This window comes from Xyrauchen texanus, chromosome 49, assembly GCF_025860055.1.
Source record: "Xyrauchen texanus isolate HMW12.3.18 chromosome 49, RBS_HiC_50CHRs, whole genome shotgun sequence".
Taxonomy (NCBI): domain Eukaryota; kingdom Metazoa; phylum Chordata; class Actinopteri; order Cypriniformes; family Catostomidae; genus Xyrauchen; species Xyrauchen texanus.
This window is the reverse complement of record NC_068324.1, coordinates 12189995-12212075: the sequence shown is the minus strand read 5'-3', so window position 1 is coordinate 12212075 and position 22081 is coordinate 12189995. Positions and strand designations below refer to the sequence as shown.

General features: G+C 37.9%; 2 protein-coding genes across 3 annotated transcripts in view; both read right to left on the bottom strand.

The window, feature by feature from the left end:
- Positions 1-12567, bottom strand: part of LOC127640341 (cadherin EGF LAG seven-pass G-type receptor 1-like) — a 68088-nt gene extending 55521 nt beyond the window's left edge. The window contains exon 1 of the mRNA XM_052122837.1: positions 9087-12567. Coding sequence (XP_051978797.1) covers positions 9087-12567 — 3481 coding nt within the window. The remainder of the gene's footprint in view (positions 1-9086) is intronic.
- A 444-nt stretch (positions 12568-13011) lies between these two features.
- LOC127640351 (E3 ubiquitin-protein ligase Hakai-like) lies at positions 13012-21835 on the bottom strand. 2 transcript variants are annotated; one of them, XM_052122858.1, is made up of 6 exons: positions 21592-21835; positions 20929-21087; positions 20622-20722; positions 19158-19241; positions 18967-19040; positions 13012-15561 (listed from the first exon to the last, which is right to left on the bottom strand). In XM_052122858.1, the coding sequence occupies exons 1-6, from the start codon at positions 21602-21604 to the stop codon at positions 14550-14552; spliced, it is 1443 nt and encodes a 480-aa protein (XP_051978818.1). In that variant the 5' UTR covers positions 21605-21835; the 3' UTR covers positions 13012-14549. The 2 variants fall into 2 exon arrangements, with proteins under 2 accessions (XP_051978818.1, XP_051978819.1); XM_052122859.1 differs by having other exon boundaries at positions 13012-15546.
- Between the last annotated feature and the right edge of the window lie 246 nt (positions 21836-22081).

Below are 22081 nucleotides of genomic sequence, written 5' to 3'. Positions count from 1 at the left end.
TTTCTTTCTCCATTACACTGCATTAGGTGAGATTTAGCTGTGCTCATTCCAGTGATTTTTACACACAAAAAAAAGATGGAAAGAATATTTGATTCAAAAATTGTAATTCTCTCGTAATTTACTTCATGCCGTTTAATGACTTCATGCGGAACATAAAAATATATTTGTGTACTGAATAATACAAGGGGGGGGCGGAGGACATGTCTCAGTTGCCTCCACTCCTGAGAAAGTCAATCCGCACATCTTACCACGTGGCTCATTGTGCATGACACCATGAAGACTCTACATGTGGAGGCTCATGCTACACTCCGCGGTCCACACACAACTTACCACGTGCCCCATTGAGAACGAGAACCACTAATCACGACCACAAGGAGGTTACCCAATGTGACTCTACACTCCCTAGCAACTGGGCCAATTTGGATGCTCAGAAGACCTGGCTGGAGTCAATCAGCACACCCTGGATGCATGCCTCAAGTGAGGCACATACAATGGAAGTCAATAGGGGCCAATTTCTGAATGTTAAAATACTCACTGTTTAAAAATGTTTATGAACAATATGTATGTCAACATGAATTTACTGTGATAAAATCAGTTACTAACCTTTTCTGTGTAAAGTTATAGCCAATTTTACAACTTCATTACCATGACAATGTAATGTCAACAAACCCTAAAATACAACTTTACAGCTCAAATAATACACAAGTTTTGTATAATACACAAAAATGAATGCAAGTGCTTTTTATAAAATTATAAGCTTCACAATTCTGTTTAAACCATCCAAAATTGGCCACATTCACTTTTATTGACTCATTATCTCATTATCAGATAATTTTTTTGGATGTTTGGATTCTACATTTCCTCTGCCAAACATATGTAGTATTAAATCAGGCAATTATAATCGTTCAATTAACGATTCCACAGCAAATAATTTTTCTGAAGCTTTTTTTGCCTCATCACTCTTTCAAACAATAGAGTCGCTGCCTCCTGATTTAGTTGTAGAAGAGCATTTTAATCTATTTAACTCTAGCTGCACAAACATCCTGGATGCTATTGCTCCTTTCAAGTACAGAAAACAAAATAATCATTCTCATCCGTGGGTGAATAATGAAGTTTGTGCCCTTAGACAAGTTTGATGTAAAGCGGAACAGAAATGGGAAAAGGATAAATTGCAAGTTTCTTTTGAAATATTAAAGGAATCTTTGTCTACTTTTCAGCATACAGTGAAAACAGCAAGAGCAAGTTATTTTTCAGACATAATTAGCAAGAATTTCCATAAGCCTAATATTCTGTTTAATACAATTCATATAATGTTATCTCCTTTAGTCACAAATTGTCTAGAAGTTAATTCAACAACTTTTTTCTTGAACAAAAATTAAGAACCTCAGGACTTGTATCATTTTACCTTTGTACGACTTTCGGAGATACCGCAAAGTCTCAGTAGTTTTTGTAATTTTGAACCTGTTTCTCTTTCTCAATTGGTAAATATAATGACTCATATGAGACTTGCCACTAGTCCCTTTGATTCCATTCCTCCTCGGCTGCTGTTAAACCTGCTAGAACTATTAGGTCCTAGTATTAATTCTCTTATAAATAATAGCTTAATCAATGGTATTGATCCAAATATTTTAAACATGCAGTAGTGCAGCCCCTCATCAAAAAAATGAATTTAGATCCTTCTGTTTTAAAATATTATCAGCCTATATCTCAACTTTTTCTGTTTTTATCTGAGAATGAGATTATAGACACATTCAAATCTGGGTTTAAGACCTCTCACAGCACAGAGACCGCTCTGTTCAAGGTATCTAACGACATAATTATACCTGTCGACTCTGGGAATACTGTGATTCTTATCCTGTTTGATCGAACATGTGCCTGATAGGTTCAATTTGTCAGAAAATATAATATTGCGTATCATTTGTATGCTGATGGTTAAGTCTTGGTTGGCAAGCAACTTTCTTCAGCTTAACAGTGATAAAATGGAATGCATTGATTTTGGTTCTTCACCGGCCACCAATGTGATCACTAACAGAGAGGTGGGTAGAAACGTGCTACATTTACTCCGTTGTATTTATTTTAGAAAAAACTATTACTTTTTGGGTAGGTTTAAAAGTGGGTACTTTTTACTCTCATTCAAGTAATTTTCTAATTACATTTTTTTTTTACTTCTTTACAATTTGCGGCATTCCTGTCGTTACGTTACTTGGTTTAATATTAGTTCATGTGTAATTTATTGAGAGATTATTGAATGGGACTTTTACGACAGGAAGTTCACAGCTGTGCATGCTTTCACAGTCTGTCACTCAAGAGTCTATCACTGCTGCAGCAAATTGAAACACTTTCTTCATCTCCACACAGTGAAAATGTTTTGTTTCATGCAATGCCTTAATTTAACACCAAGACAAGCTGATATTTCAGATTAAGATTCAAATCTCAGCTTCAATTTAAGTAAGGCTCTTATGCTAACGTGGGTTTTTCTGTATAATGTGCTGGTCATTTTCAGGGTGATTCTGTAACTGGGCTACATTTTTCAATCAGTGCAGCAATATATCAGTGCGTTTTGCACTGCATGTTATGAGCAGTATTTACACATTTACCCCATGCCCTCACGGGGGTTCTGGAAATTATTGCAGCTACTTCGGGCTGATTAGATCCATGTAAACATCCAAGTTAAATGTACATGCCTTTTTGGAGCATCAACATTTTTACACCCATTCACTTGCATTTTACTAATCTACAGATATTCTTCTAATAATCTCAATTTGTGTTCTGCAGAATCTTGATTTTTTTTGGTGAACTATACCTTTAAATTGATAGCTCAGCCATGCTGTCATAATGTTCCAAACCCGTGTATATATCCTGATTGTGTTGCATGGAAGAAAGAAAGTCATATGGGTTTGGAACAACCTGATGGTGAATGATTAATAATAATAATTCTGTAATACCTGTTAAATGTGTATTATGTAATGGAATATAGGGGAGTTAATGCCTATTATGTCATTAGTGAAAATAACGAGTTACTCACTACTTGTCTTGTAATTGGATACTTTCTTACTCTTACTCAAGTAATTATTTATGTTAGTATATTTCTTCTACTTGAGTAATTATTTTTTTAAGTAATTGTACTTTTACATGAGTACAGATTTTGGCTACTCTACTCACTTCTGCTAAAAGACTAATCTCTATCTCATAAAATTTATCTTACCAGGTGTCATCTTTGATTCAGAAAATAAAGCCTAGCAAATAAAAAGTGTTGTTAAAACTATTTGCCTCCAACAAAGAGCTATCTCTAAATGAAAGGCGATGCTATAAAATGCTGTCAAAGTTCTGGAAACTGTTATACATGCATTTATATCTTCACATATTGACTATTGTATTTCATTATACATGGGCATTTCTCAGTACCATCTCACCCATCTTCAGCTTGTTCAAAATGCAGTGGCTAGGTTTTTGACAGGCACAAAGAAGAGGGAAAATATAACCCCAGTTCTGGCGTCTTTACATTGGCTGCCAGTCAAGTTCAGGATACAGTTTAAGATCCTCCTGTTTGTATTCAAGACCTTTCAAGTTGTAGCTCCTCTATATATTGCTGATCTTTTAAATCCTCATCAAACTATTGGAAATCGGAGGTCCTATAACCAGATGCTCCTGTTTGATCTAAAGACAAGATTAAAATCTAAGGGTGACCGTGCTTTTTCCACTATGCTCCAGAACTCTGGAATACTCTTCCCTTAAACATTAAACTTTCTCCTACATCTTTTTAGTTTGACATTTGAGGCTGAGTAAAGTTATTGTTCTTAATATGTTGTGTGAATGCTCTTGTGCTGTTTTAACATTATAATTTTGGTCAACATTTACTTTGGTCAACTGCTATTGTTTTAAATGTGCTATAGAAATAAAATTCTATTGTGTTGTATTGTCCCCATTCACTTCCAATGTAAGTGCCTCACTGTAACCTCGATTTCTGCTTTTTTTAAAGAAAAGGAGGGACGAGTCTAAATAAATATTTGTGGTAATCAACATTATTCCACAAATGCTGTCAATTGAGCTTAACTTCCATTGAATCTGGAACATTCCTTTAAGATGGAATAAATAATTTCAGTTGCAAAACCCACTTAATGACCTAGAATGTATTATTATTACATTCTATTTAAAGTCTTATGTAAGGAATTTAGGCTTTAGGCCTACAGAATATAATGGCTAATTTGCCCTTTGTACTCGTGCAGGCCAATTAAAAACTTCTATACACCATGACTTGACTCTTTTTTAAATAGTCTTTGGTGTCCAATGGCAACCGCTTGTGCCTGAAAATTAAGAATGGCTCTTCAGGCATGCAAAGCTCCATTTATGAGTTACTCAACTCAGCAATCATTACCATGCATCGTCTTTTGATAGGGATACAATCATGCAAGTTTCATGCAAGTGATGTCCAACACAATCAGAAATATTGTTGTTTTGTTAATGTGCATCCAGTCAGTAAAAGACAAACACAAATTAGATCTTTCAATATCTCAATTACTTCACCTATAGCAATGAGATTGCCCTCTTGTTGTTCCAAACCTGTATGACTTAATTTATTCTGTCAAACACAAACAAAGTTTTTTGAAGAATGCTTTTTTTCTATCCATAGAATGAAAGCAAATGGTAACAAATGGTAAGGCTAACATTCATTCTACATTCCATTGAAGAAAAAAGGTAATATGGGCAGGGGCGAAAATTTCATAAAAATGTTGGGGGGGACAATAAACATAACAATTCTCAAGAGCAATTTTTGAAGGGGACACCAAGGTTGTTTTTGTTGTTGCCCCGTTTGCATTTGTATTATTTTATTTCTTAAACAATTATTTTAAGAATATATAATTATATTATTTACAATACACATATCTGAATGAAGGTCTCAACACACAAGTAGCTTTGTCTTCAGTGGCAGAAATCTGCATGTGGTCAATGCGTCCCTCCTCCTCGAATTTAAGAAGCACCCCACATTTTACCCCCTCTCCTCCTTCTCACCCCACTTCACAAAAGGGGCCCGTGCTTCAACCCCCCAGCTTGCTGCAAATGCTTAAGAGCTCCACAATGCTCCAAAGTTCACCATGGCAACAACAGTGGAGAGCAAGAGCTATTCAAAATCTTTTTTCCCCCAGACTTCCTTCAGGGGACGTCCATGAAGGAACCCAATGGGATTCTTCAGTTTAATTAGAACTTCAGTTCAAGGAGATCTGCTTGCTTAAGTGAAGCTGTAGTGGATAACGTTACTATCTGTACATTTACATGCGCAGTTATAATCTAGCTTTTTGAGTAGTCAAGCTATAGACTTAATCTGTCCAAGTATACATGACACATTACGTAACCAAATGTTTTTTTTGAACTTGCGACTCCAGGGGTGGTGGTCAGCGTCAATACTTGCTGAGCTACCCAGGCCCCCGCGTAACCAAATATTTGAAGAAAGGACATCAGCTGAGGAAATTAGATGTTTTCTGGTTGACCTTTTGTCATATTAGTGCATAAAACCAAATGAAAGCAGTCAGCTCTCTAGCTGCTCAACAGCAACACTCACACAACCGACGCCCCATATATATATATATATATAGAGAGAGAGAGAGAGAGAGAGAGAGAGAGAGAGAGAGAGAGAGTGAGTGTATATATTATTGAATTAATATAGACAGTATATATACTATACATACATAGTTTCTATTTTTAGTTTCAATTTGTTAGTTAGTTTTCACTTAACGTTTTTTTAATAGTTTCAGTTTAGTTTCAAAAGTTTAAAATTAATTCAAGGTCAATTTTATTTTAGTGTAGTGTTAGTTTTTGTCCAACTATGTATTATTTTTATTTTAATAAATTAAACATTATTTGTTTTATTTTTTTAATAATAACTCTGATGAGTGTAAGATTATGGTATCAATATTTTTGGTGTGTTTTCAGAAATGTAAGACAAGGAGTACATTACCATTAGCTGACCACAAAGCTAACAGACATTGACTAAAATCCACAAAAGTTCCATTTTGATTTCATGGGGTTTTTAAATGTGACTTGACCTGCAAATTACTGTTACTTGATCAGTACTTTTCTCCACAAATTTCACAAGTTCCCTGCATGTTTTAGATGCTCAGATATAAAAGCTGATACACGATAATGATTCCATACATAAGATGATTTAGAATGTGCAGCAATGGGGATAATGAAATATCACTGCCGTTAATGGGAAAAATGTGTGTGTAACACACGCTTTGCATCAGCTGCTGATGAACAGAGGATGAATAAAATACATCAAAGGTTCAAAAGATAAAGCTGAAAAGATAAGAGATTATGAGAAGTGCCCTTCCTTTGACAAAACTATAGATCAAAAGTTCAGCTGAAGAATTAAGCACAGATGGTCTTTTCCTGGCAGCTCACTGCCCAGATTTAGGCATCAAATTATCACTCAAAATCCAATGGCATTCCAGATAAGGCTTGTGCAGATATCTCCATGCACTGTTATGTTTGGAATGCACCCCCCAGGGTTAAGTTAAGTTTACTGATGGAAAGTAAACTGATGCTAAAAGAAACAAGCACTAGTGAAGGTGCATTATGTGTGCATAAACCATGGTCAGAAATTAACTAGGGGACAGGGAGAAATGCTGCAGTAAAAAAAATCATAAAAAACAAACTTAGACCAGGTCTCAACCTTTCAAGATGTATCAATACATCATGTGCATCCAACAGATCCTGCTCTGGTCACTCATTGTTATATGTTAAATATATATATATATATATATATATATATATATATATATATATATATATATATATATATATATATATATATATATATATATAGATATATATAATTATTTTTTTTTTACTTGGACAACCACAGGTGTAGCTATGCACACGTTCCACTACAATTTATATTGAACAGTTTTACACTAAATAATTGAAAACTAAACAAACTTATTATTTTTTAAATGTTTGCTAGAAACTTTATTCAAATAAATATCACTCGGTTCAATATTTTGTTACCTAATACAATTATATTCAAACTATTTTAAGTGTGTGGCTTAAATGTCCAGATACTTTTCAGGGCCACTGTGGCTTTCCACAGACCTATTAAATTACTAAACTAGCACATGCTGAACAAAAGCAAGATTTACTGCACCAACCTTAGGCCTGAGTAATGTTTGTGTTCTCCTACTACTGTCATATGACTAAAGCAGGAAGTTATTTGTCTACCAGCTAAACAGCAGCACGTGGCACTTCTCCGAATCAAATTAAGTGGCAAAGTGTCTAGGAAGTCTCACTTAGAGCATGAAAGAGACTTCTCTGCTAACCGAGTGAGATCAAAACAGATCCTTATCCATAAGCTGTGGGATTCACATAACAACAACTAAAAAAAGTTATATAAACAACTAAAAACAAACTCTAGTTGTACCAGCCTACGTAGGAGTTTTAAAGGATCTTTAATTAATCCCTAATATTTTCTTGTATATTATACACCTTTTACAGGACAAACTGTAAAGTTTTCTTGCTGTGATACTATAAAAAGCTATCACTGTGGACACTACTCCTGATTTCATGTGATATCTTGTTGGGACATGTTAATGGATTTCAGCTTCTGGATGGAAGTTATTTTAGCTTTTTTGTTTTGTATAATTTTGTCTTAAATTAACAAAGAGACATGTTACTGCTTGGGAATGGAGAACAGAATAAGACTTGAAATCATAAGTCAAGTCAAAACCCCCTTTGAATGACACATGATCAGTGACTGATAATGAGCAGGACATCCAGTAAGTTTGGCTTCTGGGAAAATGTACATGAAACTAACAAATTTGGCAGATATGAAAGAGTTTTGAATTCTCTGTGATTCAAATGAAGGGTTCATTACCTTTTATTCATGTTACTGCATGACAGTTGTTAGTGGGTATATGTTAAAAGATTGTGTATTTCAGGTATGCTGGTGAAGATCAACAAAAGTTCATTTGAATGGTTGGAGAGAAGTAATTTAGACAAGCAATTTAGATTGGCAATTTAATCTCGCCATGAAACCACAGCGTTTTGTCATATTGTTGCACTGTAGTGGATCAAACTTTCAAGGCGCTAGTACAAGAGTTAGAAGAGTTGTATTTCAAAGTAATTTAGAACTTAAAGAGATAGTTCTCCCAAAAATGATTAACAACATTTTTTTATAATTTACACACCTTCAAGGTTTTCCAACCCCATATGACTTTCTTTTTTCTCTGGAACTTATAAGGAGATGTTAGGAAAAACTTTTGTCTCAGTTACCATTCAATTTCATTGCATCTTTTTTCCATACAATGAAAGTGAAATGTGGTTCAGGCTGTCATTGTGCCTAACATCTCTTTTTGTGTTCCACCAAAAGAAAGAAACTTTGGAACAATAGGAGTGTTAGTAAACAATGACAGAATTGTCATTTTTGTGGGAACTATCCCTTTAAATGAGTACTTAATAAGACTTGCAGCATATTTAAAAATCGAATAATCATTGAATAATCTATTGCTAACAATAAACCCGCAAGTGGTTGGGCATCTTAGAATTGCAGCAAATAAATCAGCTTAAGCGTGATAATTGTTGTCATGGTTATGCTCACTAGGGAGTGGCAACAAATGTTCTTGAGCAAAAGCAGAGACACAGTCAAGCTATAAACATAAATTTGGGATTGAGAATCTGCCAGAAAGAAGAGCACACCAGACAGCACTGAAGGAAGAATTCTATCACTAAGAGCATCAAGAAACAGTAATAAACAATGTGAAAAGATTAAAGCTCATACAAATCCATTTCAACTAAAACGAGGCAACCAGCAATGCAGATTTTTTTAATTATTCAAACTTATTCACATTAATCATTGTAAAAATGCTGGATTACCTTTTTTCAGACCTGTATGACTGACTTTCTTCTGTGGAACACAAATGGAGACATTATGTTAGTCTTAGTCACCATTCACTTTCATTGCATTTTCTTCAATACAATGGAAGTCAATGGTGACTGAGACTGACACTTGGCTAACATCTCATTTTGTGTTCCACAGAAAAAAGTAATCTACTACTTTATATAATGTGGTATTATATGCATAATGCAGGTCTCACCTGAAACTGTCAACCTCATTGTGGCCTCAAGAGGTCTGTTTTTATCCAGGTCTTTGCTCAGCTTAAGCTCCCCTGTATTTTGGTTGAGAATAAGCAGACTTAGCTCATTTCCCTCAACAAACGTGTAGAGTAGCTTATCAGACACATCTGGATCACGAGCAGGAACCTTCCCAATAACTCCCATGGGAAAGCTGCTGGACTTATTTGTGATGTAGTTGTTAAAAATGATCTCAAAATCTTGCAGAACTGGGTCGTTGTCGTTGACATCCACTAAGAGGACGTGTACAGTGGCCCGGCTGACGAGTGGGGCAGATGTGGCCTGGACCACAATTACATACTCCATCTTGGTCTCATAGTCAAGGTCAGTAAGAGCAATCAGATCTCCACTGAAAATGTCAAGCTGGAAGACCTCAGGAATATTGCCCTCAACAATCTGGTAGAGGATCTGGGCATTTGTGCCTTCATCTGGATCTGTGGCACTGACCCGAGCGAGAGTGGATCCCACAGCACTGTTTTCCTCAATGTAGATATACAATTCGTCCTTCTCAAACACAGGTGCATTGTCATTTATGTCCAGCACGGATACATGGATGTCCATGGCTGCTTTCAAAGGGGGGATTCCTTTGTCCACCGCAAAAGCCTTGAGGGTATATACTGCAACATTTTCTCTGTCTAGCTTGCGGGCCGTTCTGATGATCCCAGAATATGTCTCGATAAAAAAATCTCCCTCACCATCATCCCCACCCTGGAAGGTGTAACTCAGTCTACCGTTAGATCCTGAGTCTCTGTCCGAAGCAGATACCTGGAGGACACTGGTGAATACTGGTGCATCTTCAAACACAGTGCCCTTGTAGATGTCCCTGAGGAACTGGGGTGCATTGTCATTGGCGTCAAGAACTATGATCTCCACGTAGGTGGTGTCTGATTTCTGGGGAATGCCATTGTCACGCGCAATGATAGCTAGCGTGTAGGAGGCCTGATCCTCATAATCAATTTCAATCTGAGTTGTAATGGCTCCAGTGTCAGGATCAATCTTGAACTGTGGCACGTTGTCTTCCATTACATATGTGATGCGGGCGTTCTCACCGGTGTCCTCATCGATGGCACTGATGACCACGACAGTGGAGCCAACAGGCCGATCCTCACTTACTAAAACTTGATAGTTCGCACTTTGAAACACAGGACGATGGGTGTTGGCATCAGAAACATTAACGAAGACCTGGGCTGTGTCATGGCGTGTACCATCCGAAGCTGTGATAGTTAAGGCATATTGCCGCTCTTGCTTGTAGTCCAGAGGGAGTGCTAAAGTAATAAGGCCTCCTCCGCTCTGGCTGGTGATGGCAAACCTGTTCCGTGTGTTCCCGCTAGATATCTGGTATGTTACCACGCTGTTTACATCCCTATCTATGGCCATGACGGTAAGCACACTGGTGCCCACCACCACATCCTCACTGACCTTTAGGTTATACAAGTGTTGTGTGAAGGTGGGGACATTGTCATTTACATCCAGTATAGTGATCGTTACACTAGCTGAGGATGACATTGTAGAAACGCCTTGGTCCCTTGCCTCCACACCAAAACTATAAAACTCAGTTGATTCTCTGTCCAACTCAGCACAAACAGCAATCCATCCAGTGTTGTTATTGATAACGAATGGAAAGCCTGGTAACATGTTGGTCAGCTTGTATTCCAAATGAGCATTGTCACCTGAATCTGCATCAATAGCTTGAATGTGTATCACAGAGTAGCCAATGGGAACATTTTCTAACACAGATGCCTGAAAGGGTGTGCTGACAAACATGGGGGCATTATCATTAACATCCACCACTTGAATAACAACCAAACCTGTACTGTTGATAAGAGGTGGCCGCCCACCATCCTGTGCCTTCACTCTTAAGTTGTACTCCCTTATCATCTCATAATCGAGAGGGCGGATAACATCAATGACTCCGGTAGGGGAGTGTATGTAAAACTGGCCCTTTACATTCCCACTAATAATGCTGTAATGCACTTTAGCGTTGTTCCCAGCATCTGTGTCTGTGGCCTTCACCAGGGCCACTTGTGAGTTTACGGCAACATTCTCAGCAACCTGAACTACATATCTCTTCTCACTAAACTGAGGGTAGTTATCATTCTCATCCTCTACAAATATGTGCACAGTGGCTGTGGCAGTACGTGGACCTGGCTCCTTGCCCTGGTCATTGGCTTCAACTATAAGCTTGTATTGGGATTTGAGCTCTCTGTCAGGTCTTACTCTGGTTTTCACCTTGCCATTCCTTGGATCAATTTCAAAACAAGTATTCACCTCATCATCATTGACAATCATGTAAATCATATTGGCATTTGAAGGCGCGTCTCCATCTGTAGCCCTAATAGTCATCACTTCGAAGCCTACTTCCACATTTTCCCGAATACGAACCCTGTACTCGGTCTGTTCAAAAATTGGCGCGTGATCATTCGTATCGCTAACCGTTATAGTGAGATACGCAACCGCCGATCTCCTCGGCTTTCCACGATCAGTAGCTGTTACTTTAAACACGTGAGTGTCTTTAAGTTCCCTGTCTAACGGCTGTAGAGTGGTAATACCGCCCGTCTCGGGGTTGATTTGAAATAAATAGTTAGATCTGCTGTCAAAAAGAGCTTCCATGTCGTATTCGATGACACCAGCATTTCCATCGTCGGCGTCAAAGGCTTTCAGGGTTATCACGCGCGTACCCGAGGGCTCGTTCTCGGGCACTGATACCTGGTAATTTGGCAGCTGAAACTGAGGAGCCGAGTTCACGTTTCTTTTTTGACGTTTAGCCCACGGGTCCAAAGACCACCCTTTACTATGACTGTGTTTGTTGCTTAAATGTAATCTGACGTCCACAAACAACGAACTATTATGTGAGTTAGGCATTAAACAAAGTAAATTCCCCTCATTCAGCTCTTTATCTGGCAGACAGAGTTGTGAATCACCTTGGAGCTTGTTTTTCTTCACACATCTACCACGAAACATTTTGGAATTCCGCGTAAAAACGGGTAAACGTTCGTAAACGTTTAATGGCAAGGTGTCCAAAGAAATGCATGCATCATATCCTGACAGTAGATGCATAGAAACATCTGGATTTTGGTGTTTTCTCTTGTATTTGATAAAGCAGTTTTGACCATGCAAGAATGTATTGAAATGAAGCAGTATGAAGTCTTCTGAAAGCAGCGATTTAATCCTCAAACGCAGTGGCACGGGATTTCTCGGTAGGCGCGTGCAGTCCACTTTGCGCGCGAGGGAGAGTACCCCGTCACCTTTCTCGATCTTCAGAAAGTGTCGGAAAAACTTCGGCGTGTGATTTCTGTCGATTCCATACATCCATTCTGGCCCGATGGATACATTTGCTAGTGTTGCACCAGGTTGATGGTTTTCCGATAGGTGTATATCTAAGCATCCAAACGGTGGGACATGAATAAGTAACCCAAACCATATCCCTATCATTGATAATTCCATGGCTCACCGTGCATCTCATCGGGAAATTTTAGTCCAAACAATCCAGAAAGTCTGCAGTCTGTAAAATTCCACTAATTCCTGTGATGTAAACGTTCGCATTGGGTTAAGGCATGATAATGTGTGTAAAGCAGCAGGAACAACAGAGAACTGCTGCGCTGATCAGTTTTAATGAGTACGGTTTGCGCTCCCTCCCCTCACACAACCGTATGGCGTTGTGATTTAAAATATACAATGAGCTCAATAGCTTGAATTCCTGGCAACTCACGCACAATGTTTTAAAATTCCATTTAAATAAAACCACTTTATTTGTAAAATATTTAAGTATTTTGTAGTACTTTTTAATGTCCTTAATGTTTTAAAATTCCACCATAATCTTTTAAATAAACACATTGACATCTAGTAAAATACCATTTTATATTTATTTATTTAACTTCATTTCTTCTCTCTATTCCTTGTATGCACATTTTTTCATGTTTTACAAAAATTTTAAATTACATTATAGTTATTTAATTTAATCATAAACAAACATGTAATGTGGCTTTTATATTAGCCCTTTTCATTCGTTGTAACGTATATATTGACATAATTGAAAAGGTGTTAAAACACAATTTGTCTACCAAGAAAAAAATTAAAGAATAAAATAAATTTGTCTACCAAGGAAATCTCTTCTTTACCGTGCCACAATATACAATGATTATTAAAACACTATTTTGTTCACATATATCTAGATCAGGGTCAGAAAAATATTTTTTTATGGGTGAATTTCTGCCCTTCTTATCAAAATTTTTGGGGCATTTTTTTTACCTTTATGAGATAATTTTTCAAAATGAATCTTAATATAAATTCCAAAATAATTTAGTACGGTTGTTTCCTATACATTTAAATCAGCATCAAATCATATTTTGTGAAAATATGTAATAGGCTTAGGAAATAAATATCACAGGAATTCATACTGGAGGTATTTTTTGTCCCCATGTTAACATTTTGGGGCCATTTTTTTTAATTTCAGTGGCATTTTTGCCCCAATCCCCTATACATTTCTGTCCCTGGTCTAGATACAGTACATTTTACTGTAAAATCTTACTCCCTTAAATCACTTCATTCCATTGTTTTACTGAGTATAACAAGGGTATGACATAAACCTAGATTGCGTACGCCCCCTTGTGGATCAATCAGAAAAATCTTTGTGTCTGCATAACAAATCAATGATACAAAGGAATGCTGTGCTCTGGAATATACATTTGCTGAGAAATATTCACTTTTTCTTTAGGTTTATTTAATAAGAGAATACACAAATGTACAAAATAATAATAATATGCTAAGGACCAATAGTGTCAGTAGTGTTTATCCACCCCTTTATGTGCATCACCAAAACATACACTAGGTTACAGGTCATATAGGTTACAAACTTAAAAATTGAAAATAAATTGCACGTTTGTTTCATTTATTGCAGTTGTTGGGTCCTTTATCAAAACGGATGTGTTATGCACAAAAAGTGTTCAACCAAAATGATTAAGAGTTTTAAAGGGACAGTTCAACCAAAAATTTTAATTCTGACAATATTTACTCACCTTTATGCTGTGTGGAACCCATACTATCATTTTCATTGTAGGGAAAAAGATGAAATAAAAATAGTGACTGATGCTTACATTCAGCCTAACATCTCAATTATGTTCATTGGAAGAAAGTCAGTCCTACAGGTTTGGAACTACATAAGGGTAAATGACAGAAGTTTCATTTTTGACTGAACTATAACTTTAACTGCAAGTTTTTTTTTTTCACTCACAACTATTCAATCCTTTATTATTCCATGAAATACCCTGCATGAGGGACATTAATACAAAATCACCAGCAATGCAGATTGTATCTAGTATCATTGCAAGAGACTCATAGAAACACATAGTCCAGGCAGCTTGCTGGATCCATTTGAGGATGACACCATGTAGCTTACGCTGTTTATCAGATCTGACATAGACAAGATACTACTGGTAATATGGTCTGTACCGAGACTGGTCGGGGTGGTGCGGCCCAGGCATCTGTCCCTGTGGTGGTGGCCCCTGCATTCGAGGTGGATGCGGGCCACGTTGATTGGGCCACATTCCTGGGCTTATGCCCCCTGGTTGGGTAAAGGGAGGACTAAGAGTACCTTGATCCTGTGGCATTGAGTTTGGGTTGTAGTGATGAGGAGGGGGGCCACTGACAGGTGGACCCCCATGTTGGGGAATTGGACCAGGTGGTGGGTGATTCATATATGGTGGCATCTGGCCAATGATGTGTCCAGGTGGAGGGGTGATTGGAGGTGGAGCAGTTGACATGGGAGGTGCTTGGTTATAAACCATGTGAGGTGCAGCTGAGCCCTGGGGCGGATGCTGCATTTGGATGCCGAGGAGGGGAGGTGGGGGTGGAGGCCCATAGTGTGGCTGTTGTGGCGGGGGCATTATATGATGCGGATGGGATACCACAGGTTGGGTGGAGTAGTCTCCAGGGTGGTGGTGTGGAGGTGGGCCAGAGGGCGTCTGTGGATGGGGCTCACGGGAGGAGGGGCAGGAGCTCCCAGAGTCATCATGGATGGGCACGGTGATGAGGTTGCTATGTTTACGTGTAGTCAAGGTGGCGATACGGAAGGTCTCCTGTGGGAGGGAGCGAGAGGAAGGCCCCAGATCGGAAGAGGAGGGTGAGACTGGGGGAGGTTGGCTGTAAGTGTCATGGCCTTGTAGTGGGGGAGGGATCAGAGGGTGTCCCTTGGGCAGGTGGGGTGGCGGAGGCAACCGGAAGCGGTCCGGTGGGTCTGAGGCCAGGGCTGGGTGTGGCAGTTCTGGGCGAGAGCTGTTAGCTTTGCTGGCCCTCATGTGGCGATGGTTGATGTGGGCCTGTAGGTCTCGCTGCGAGAGGTAGGTACGTTTGCAGCCTTGCACAATGCTGCACATGTAAAGAGAACCACGATGGCACTGCTCGATGCGTTGGACCGGGTCTGTGCAGCTGTAGAGGGAGAAACTGAACTTAGGATTTAATAGGGGAATTGGACCCATTAACACACAAATATACAGATTTTTTTTTAAGAGGACATAACTGCAAGAAATAAAAGACCTGCTACATTTGAGAATTTACAGCAGTAATAAGATATATTTGTTACAGATATAGGTATATTTAGATAGATAACAGGAATATTTTATGTTCATTACAAGTTAAGCTCAATCAAAAGCATGTGTGGGATAATGCTGATTACCACAAAAATATTTTTTTTCTTAAAAAAAGCAAAAATCTAGATTTCAGTTTACAGCATTTACAATGGAAGTGAATGGGGTGAAATAATTTTGTAAAAGTACTTATATTCATTCTTAAGTTAATACTTGTGTATTACAAAATTTGTAAGGATGTTTAAAAATATTGTTTTTGCGGGATTAGAGGGTTCACAGCGAAATATGTTGTCATGGCAACAACGTTGTAAAATTGGCTACAGCTTTACACAGAAAAGGTTAGTAAGCAGTTTTATCACACTACAATCATGTTAAATGTTGTTTGTGACTTGTGGAACAGTGAGAATTTAATCATTTAAGGATTGCCCCATTCAATTCCATTACAGTAAGTGTCACACTATAACCCAAATTTGAGATGTTTTTTTATTTTATTGTATTTTTATTTTTTTTTAAGAAAAGCAGGGATGAGTAAAAAATATTTTTTTGTGGTAATCAACATTATGCCACAAATGCTGTCAACTGATCTTGACTTGTAATGAACAGAATATGTGTTTACAATCCATTCATTGAAAACAATATTTAATAGGGGAAATTTTTTTTATAATCTTTGATCAAAACGTAATAACTTGCTTTACTTTATGTAAATAAATCAGATTACAGAAGTAAAATATTCGTTTCATGTTGATTTCAACTGATTCTTTAATTATGTTGATAAAGATTTATCCTAATATGTAGAGGTCGACCGATATATCAGTTTTGCCAATTAATTGGCACTAATAAAACATTTCTGAAACTATCGATTATCTGCAAAAATCCACGGCAAAAATTTTTTCCCCATTGTGTGCAGTGCTGGAGTGGCTGGGAAGGGTCTGCTGTCATAACACATCACTTCACTGATGCCTTGTGGTGTTTGTTTCAACATGTGAGACTACATGTTGAGCGCATGGAGCGGAACACTTAAGATGTGGATTTAAAACATCAACAACGAAAAGGTATGTATACAGTACACTACAGCACACGTTGCCATATTATAAAGTAATTGATTTGTTGAATAGATGCTGCAATGTTTTTTTAACTTTTCTCCTCAATTTGGATGCCAAATTCCCAATGCGCTCAAAATCCTTGTGGTGGCGTAGTGACTCGACTTTGTGTCTAAAACGTCAATCTGTGCATTTTATCATGTGGCTTGTTGAGCGTGTTACCGTGGAGACATAGCGCATGTGGAGGCTTCACGCTATTCTCCGCCGCACCCACGCACAACTCACCACGCGCCCCACCGAGAGCGAGAACCACATTATAGCGACACAAGGTTACCCCATGTGACTAACCTCCCTAGCAACCGGGCCAATTTGGTTGCTTAGGAGACCTGGCTGGAGTCCCTCAGCACACCCTGGTTTCAAACTCACGACTCCAGGGGTGGTAGTCAGCCTCAATACTCGCTGAGGTACCCAGGCCCCCTAGATCCTGCATTAGTAGAGAACAGCAGTATGTCTGCCGACAAGGCTGAGAGGATGCTAACATTAAAGCTAACCTCAAGTGGTTAGAACACTGTATCAAAAACACACAAAGTCCTACCCAAATGTTTAAATGTCACGATTGCTACCATCCATTACCATTTATTTGCATTAGTTAATATCCAGCTGGTCACGTTTATGCATTCGTTAGCCAGCTAAGTTGCATATTTAAAGCTAGTGATGTGAGAAAGCAAATGAATACCTTTATGCAACCGAGAGAAACGTATGACTTCAGAGCGATCACATTCTTGCGCTAAAAAAGGCTAGACAGCAGAACAATTTTTTACAACGGTTTAAAAGAAAGCAGGTGTCTCAATATGCTTTTAAAGTTCTTTTTAATTAGACACAGCATCTAAAAAACAGCGCTCCTGCACGAGATGCCAAATAAACAAAAAGCGAAACAAAGACGTTCGTCTAATGTGCGTTTACATAGAAAAACAAATGTATGGTTGTAAAAGCGTTCGGTGTGAACACCCCCTTACATTAGTGGAGGTCTTCGGCCATTGCGTCTTACTCTCTTATAAGCATTTCTCAGATTAAGCAATGAGTTGTTTAAATGCTTTGTCAGGAAAGATGTTCAACTTGGAAATATATGTCTCGAGATCCTCGTGTTCAGTTCCAATCTGCTGTGTTCCGTCTGTTTGAACAGCCCCTGGCCTGGGCTCATATTCTGAGCCGCTTCACCACCGAGTTCAGCCGAATACCACTGCTACCTGTGATTATTGCTACTATACATACAACTGTAATGAAACAAATAACAATGTGGTTTTCACTGTTAATATGAAGCTTGAGTCTGGAGTTGTAGGAATCAGTGCAAGTGTAACGCCATGTGAACTGTCTATTGAAGCATTTCCCCCCTCATTTTACTTTTGATTTAACATTTGAGAATATGGACCGACTACAACATTATGCACGTTAGTTGAAAATTTAATTTTCTTTTTTTAACAACCAGGATAGGAATGTTCTATGCAATAATATAATAGTAATGAATGGTTTACGTATTTATTGCTCCCTCTTGTGGACTAAGGAAACAACGTCAACTGAAAAAACAGCTGACTTTAAAATTCAAATATTAGTTCAAATACAGTATATTCATATTTATTTCATTTAAAAAAGAATAGTACATTTTCATGGTTCAGTCAGTTCTGTTTATTTTTTAAATAAAGTTCAGCACTATTCTACTTTGAGTGTTATTTTGTTCATTCAGAATCAATTTTAAAAACCATCAGTTGATTAATCGGTTATCGGCAGGTATTGACCAACTGTCAGTATCGGTAAAATCCACTATCGGTTGACCTCTACTAATATGGAAAAAAAAACAAAAAGTCTACATATAAAATTTATGGTTTCAAATTTGACACAACTTGTGTGTACATTTTTTTTTTACTTTTCATATTTCTTAACTGCCACAACACCAGGAGGTTTCGACTACGTGCATTCTCTCTGAACCACAAGAAGTCGGTTAAAATCTTCTTTTCCACCAAAGGCAAGTATCACCATAGGAAGTGCTCAAGAAATTTAGAGGAATTTATCAAATATTGTCTCACCCCAAAAAGGCCTGGGTGTACAGTGTGTTTAGAAGAATTACTGGAATCACCCCGATAATTAAGAGACTTAAAAATTAAAACTATTATGCCAACAACAAAATAACAATCCACTTAAGCAAATAATAGTATGAGAAAACTCACCCAGGGCACATTTTGTCACATTTCTTCTCATAGTGCACCGCACAATCATAGCAGAAAACATGCTTACAGGGAATCTGGTAGAAAAAGAGAGAAAAGAGACAGAAGTATTACATGATCAGAGTCCTGCTCTATCAATGAGAAATTAACAACAAAAAGTATGGTTTAGGGGCACAAATGAACTTCTTTCTTACCATTCGTCCATAGGTCTTTATGGGCAGGCCACACTTGCCACAAAAATGAACTGGAGTGGCATCTTTTTCTCCTACCAAGTTGAGCTGAGGAAATAAGATCATCTAATTTTAAATGTCCATAATTACAAGAACATTGATAAAAAAAAACTTCAACTTCCAACAAGGAAAAGTGCAATGGAATGCCCTTGAACAGAACTTCCAACTTGGAAACTCATGCGGAAATTTTCAACTCCGATGTCACTGAGATGCAAGCGCATGACGTCAAGCAAACACGTCCTTACACGTCATCCGCCAAGCATCGGGGAATAGATTAAACTACTCTGACGTCACACCGCAGGAAACCGCGCTTCCTAGTTCTTTCGAGCAGCAGATTTCAATGGTGGAAATAGGCAGCGCTGTAGTTTTAATACTCTTTTAAGCTTCATAGAATGTAATAATGTTCTTTAATGTTAATAAAAGTTATTATAAATGGTTTATCTACGGTTTACAGTGAAGAAATTATGTGGGTTCTTTTCTGAAATATCAGCAAAACAAGTTTAAACTTGGTTAAATGAGCCTGTATGATTATGTCAGACATGTTACAGGTTAATGAATACACATCCTCACATGTTTAACACATGCTTCTAAAGCCTAAGTGCTATATAAAAATAAAAACTACCACTAGAAATGCAATATGTGTCTTTACTGCTTAAATTATGAACCCACATACAATAAATAATAATATTCTTACTTCAGTATGATCATATTCCATTTCAAAACTTAATAGCAGCTGTTTTTGATTGAGCAATATTATTTACTGCATTCAAAATAAATGTGAAGTTATTTTTATTCACTTTCACAAACATTAGCCCATGTGCTGCGGTGGTGGAGACAGAATCTTTTCCTCCTGATATATCACATACGGTGATCTTGATCAGATAAGATCATTGTTAGATCATATTTGGCCTCATATCTGTCAAAGCGACAACACTTTGGAAATTTGCAGTTTGCATTCAGTTTATGCGATTTCTTCAGAAGAAAAGTTAATATCGAACAACAGCTGCTGCGGGTCAATTGTATTTAATAGAGCAACTGAGATAAAATTGACGGTGACCTGTAAATTATCGTAATTTATGTAAAATCTCGAGTCTTCCAGATGCAACGATTTTTTTTTAATTTAAAGAAGCATCACTCTCCAATAAACTGTGGGAAACTGCATGTTCCAACCCACAAACAGCACTGTTTGGGCAGTTTCAGTGCAGTTTGAGCCAAGCACCCATAGACAGCTGTTATTTTTTGGGCTACCAAAAGAACCCTGAAGGGGTGGGGCAGAGCATTTGTTTGTAAACAGAAACTTCATCTATGAAACGCCTTTATTGTTGGAGATTGGAGATATCAAGTCAGATTTTCCCAGATCCGACCAAGAAGGGAATGCAGCATAATGTTAGCCTAATTGTTTTGTAATCAGTTAAGAATATGTGTAACCTTGTAATCCCAGAAGATTGGTTGAGGGAATCTGCGTTGGTTTCCATAAGCATCTCCAGATTTGCACTCAGGCCTTTTCTCCTGTTTATAGCTGATAGGCTCTGCAGACCACAAATTACATAGAGCAAATAAGTGATGATGATATTAACTGGCGTATGCATTTGTTACATTTTGCTCATGTCAGGCATGCATTATGTTGTTGCTGTTAAAAATCCAATAAAACTAGGTGCAACTTTCTTTAAGAATACATAAATCCAATGGCCAATGTTCCTTCCTATCAGATGTTCTATTAATCGCCAAGACCAACCTTCATCACTTTTTGAGGGCAATCTTGTGGTGGGCCGCTGAGGTCGAGCAGCTGGTTTACCTCTTACCAATTGTTTAGACAGTAACTTGATGGGAATCTGTCTGCGAACATCAACACCTCCATGGGACCCTGAACCATCAGTTCCTTGCAAGTCATTGTCTGCAAGAAGCGCGAATACATCATTAATGAGATTAAGAATTAATATAAAATTGTATAATAGCAATAAAAAACATTTAGAATGACAATAAAGCTTAAATATTATTAAACATAAAAAACAGAAACCTATAGGAGTTGTGTCTGGACTTGGGAGAGGAGGAAGGTTTAGCCTTCACACTGTAAACACGGGTACACACTATCTTGCATTTCTAAACGAATAGAGTACAGTAGTGTTTAATTGGATGTTAGGCTCTAATATGAAAGGGAATCGCTCGTGCATCTATTCAAATTTAGCTCTTGCTGAACGGTGCGCGCAGCTCTAGTAGTGATTATTAATAAATGCTAGAAGGATATAGCTAGTACATTTTCTGACTATTCAAAGCAACGTTTATTTCTGCTAGGGGCTTGCAGCATTACTGGCAGGCGGGTTCCTTTCACTCGCACACATCTTGGGTATTTCAAGAGAAAATGAGCAGTAAAATTGTTTGTTTCATTAACTTAGCTCACCATTTTGGTCCATGTCTTACAGCTGAGCATTCTGGGATGAAATTATGTGCGTCGCTTCGTGTATTTTGGCGCTCAACGTTGCGCATACTTAACGCAGATGATCAAAGTGGCTTTCTAGGCAAGTCAGTCCACTCGGTGGTCTTTTTTGAAACGCTCTAGGGCAGCTATGTTCTATGGATACAAGCGGCAGTAAAGTACAGCTCTTATCCACTTGATTGTGGAACATTCAAAATTGTTGCTCAAGTTGATGATCAAATAACATTTTTAAAATCAGTAGTTAAATATCCAAACAACGGCATCATAAATTGTGCTTCATTAGCTAAGATCAGGAAGAAAAAAAGGCACTTTTTCATGTTGGTTCAGCTAGTGCGCATGCGCGTTCTCGAGTTGACCGACAGGCTATGTCTGTATCTAAAAGGTGATTGGCTGTTTTACCTATAAGGCGGGCTTTCATTTTCTACATCCGCCATATTGGGTGTTTCAATTTCTC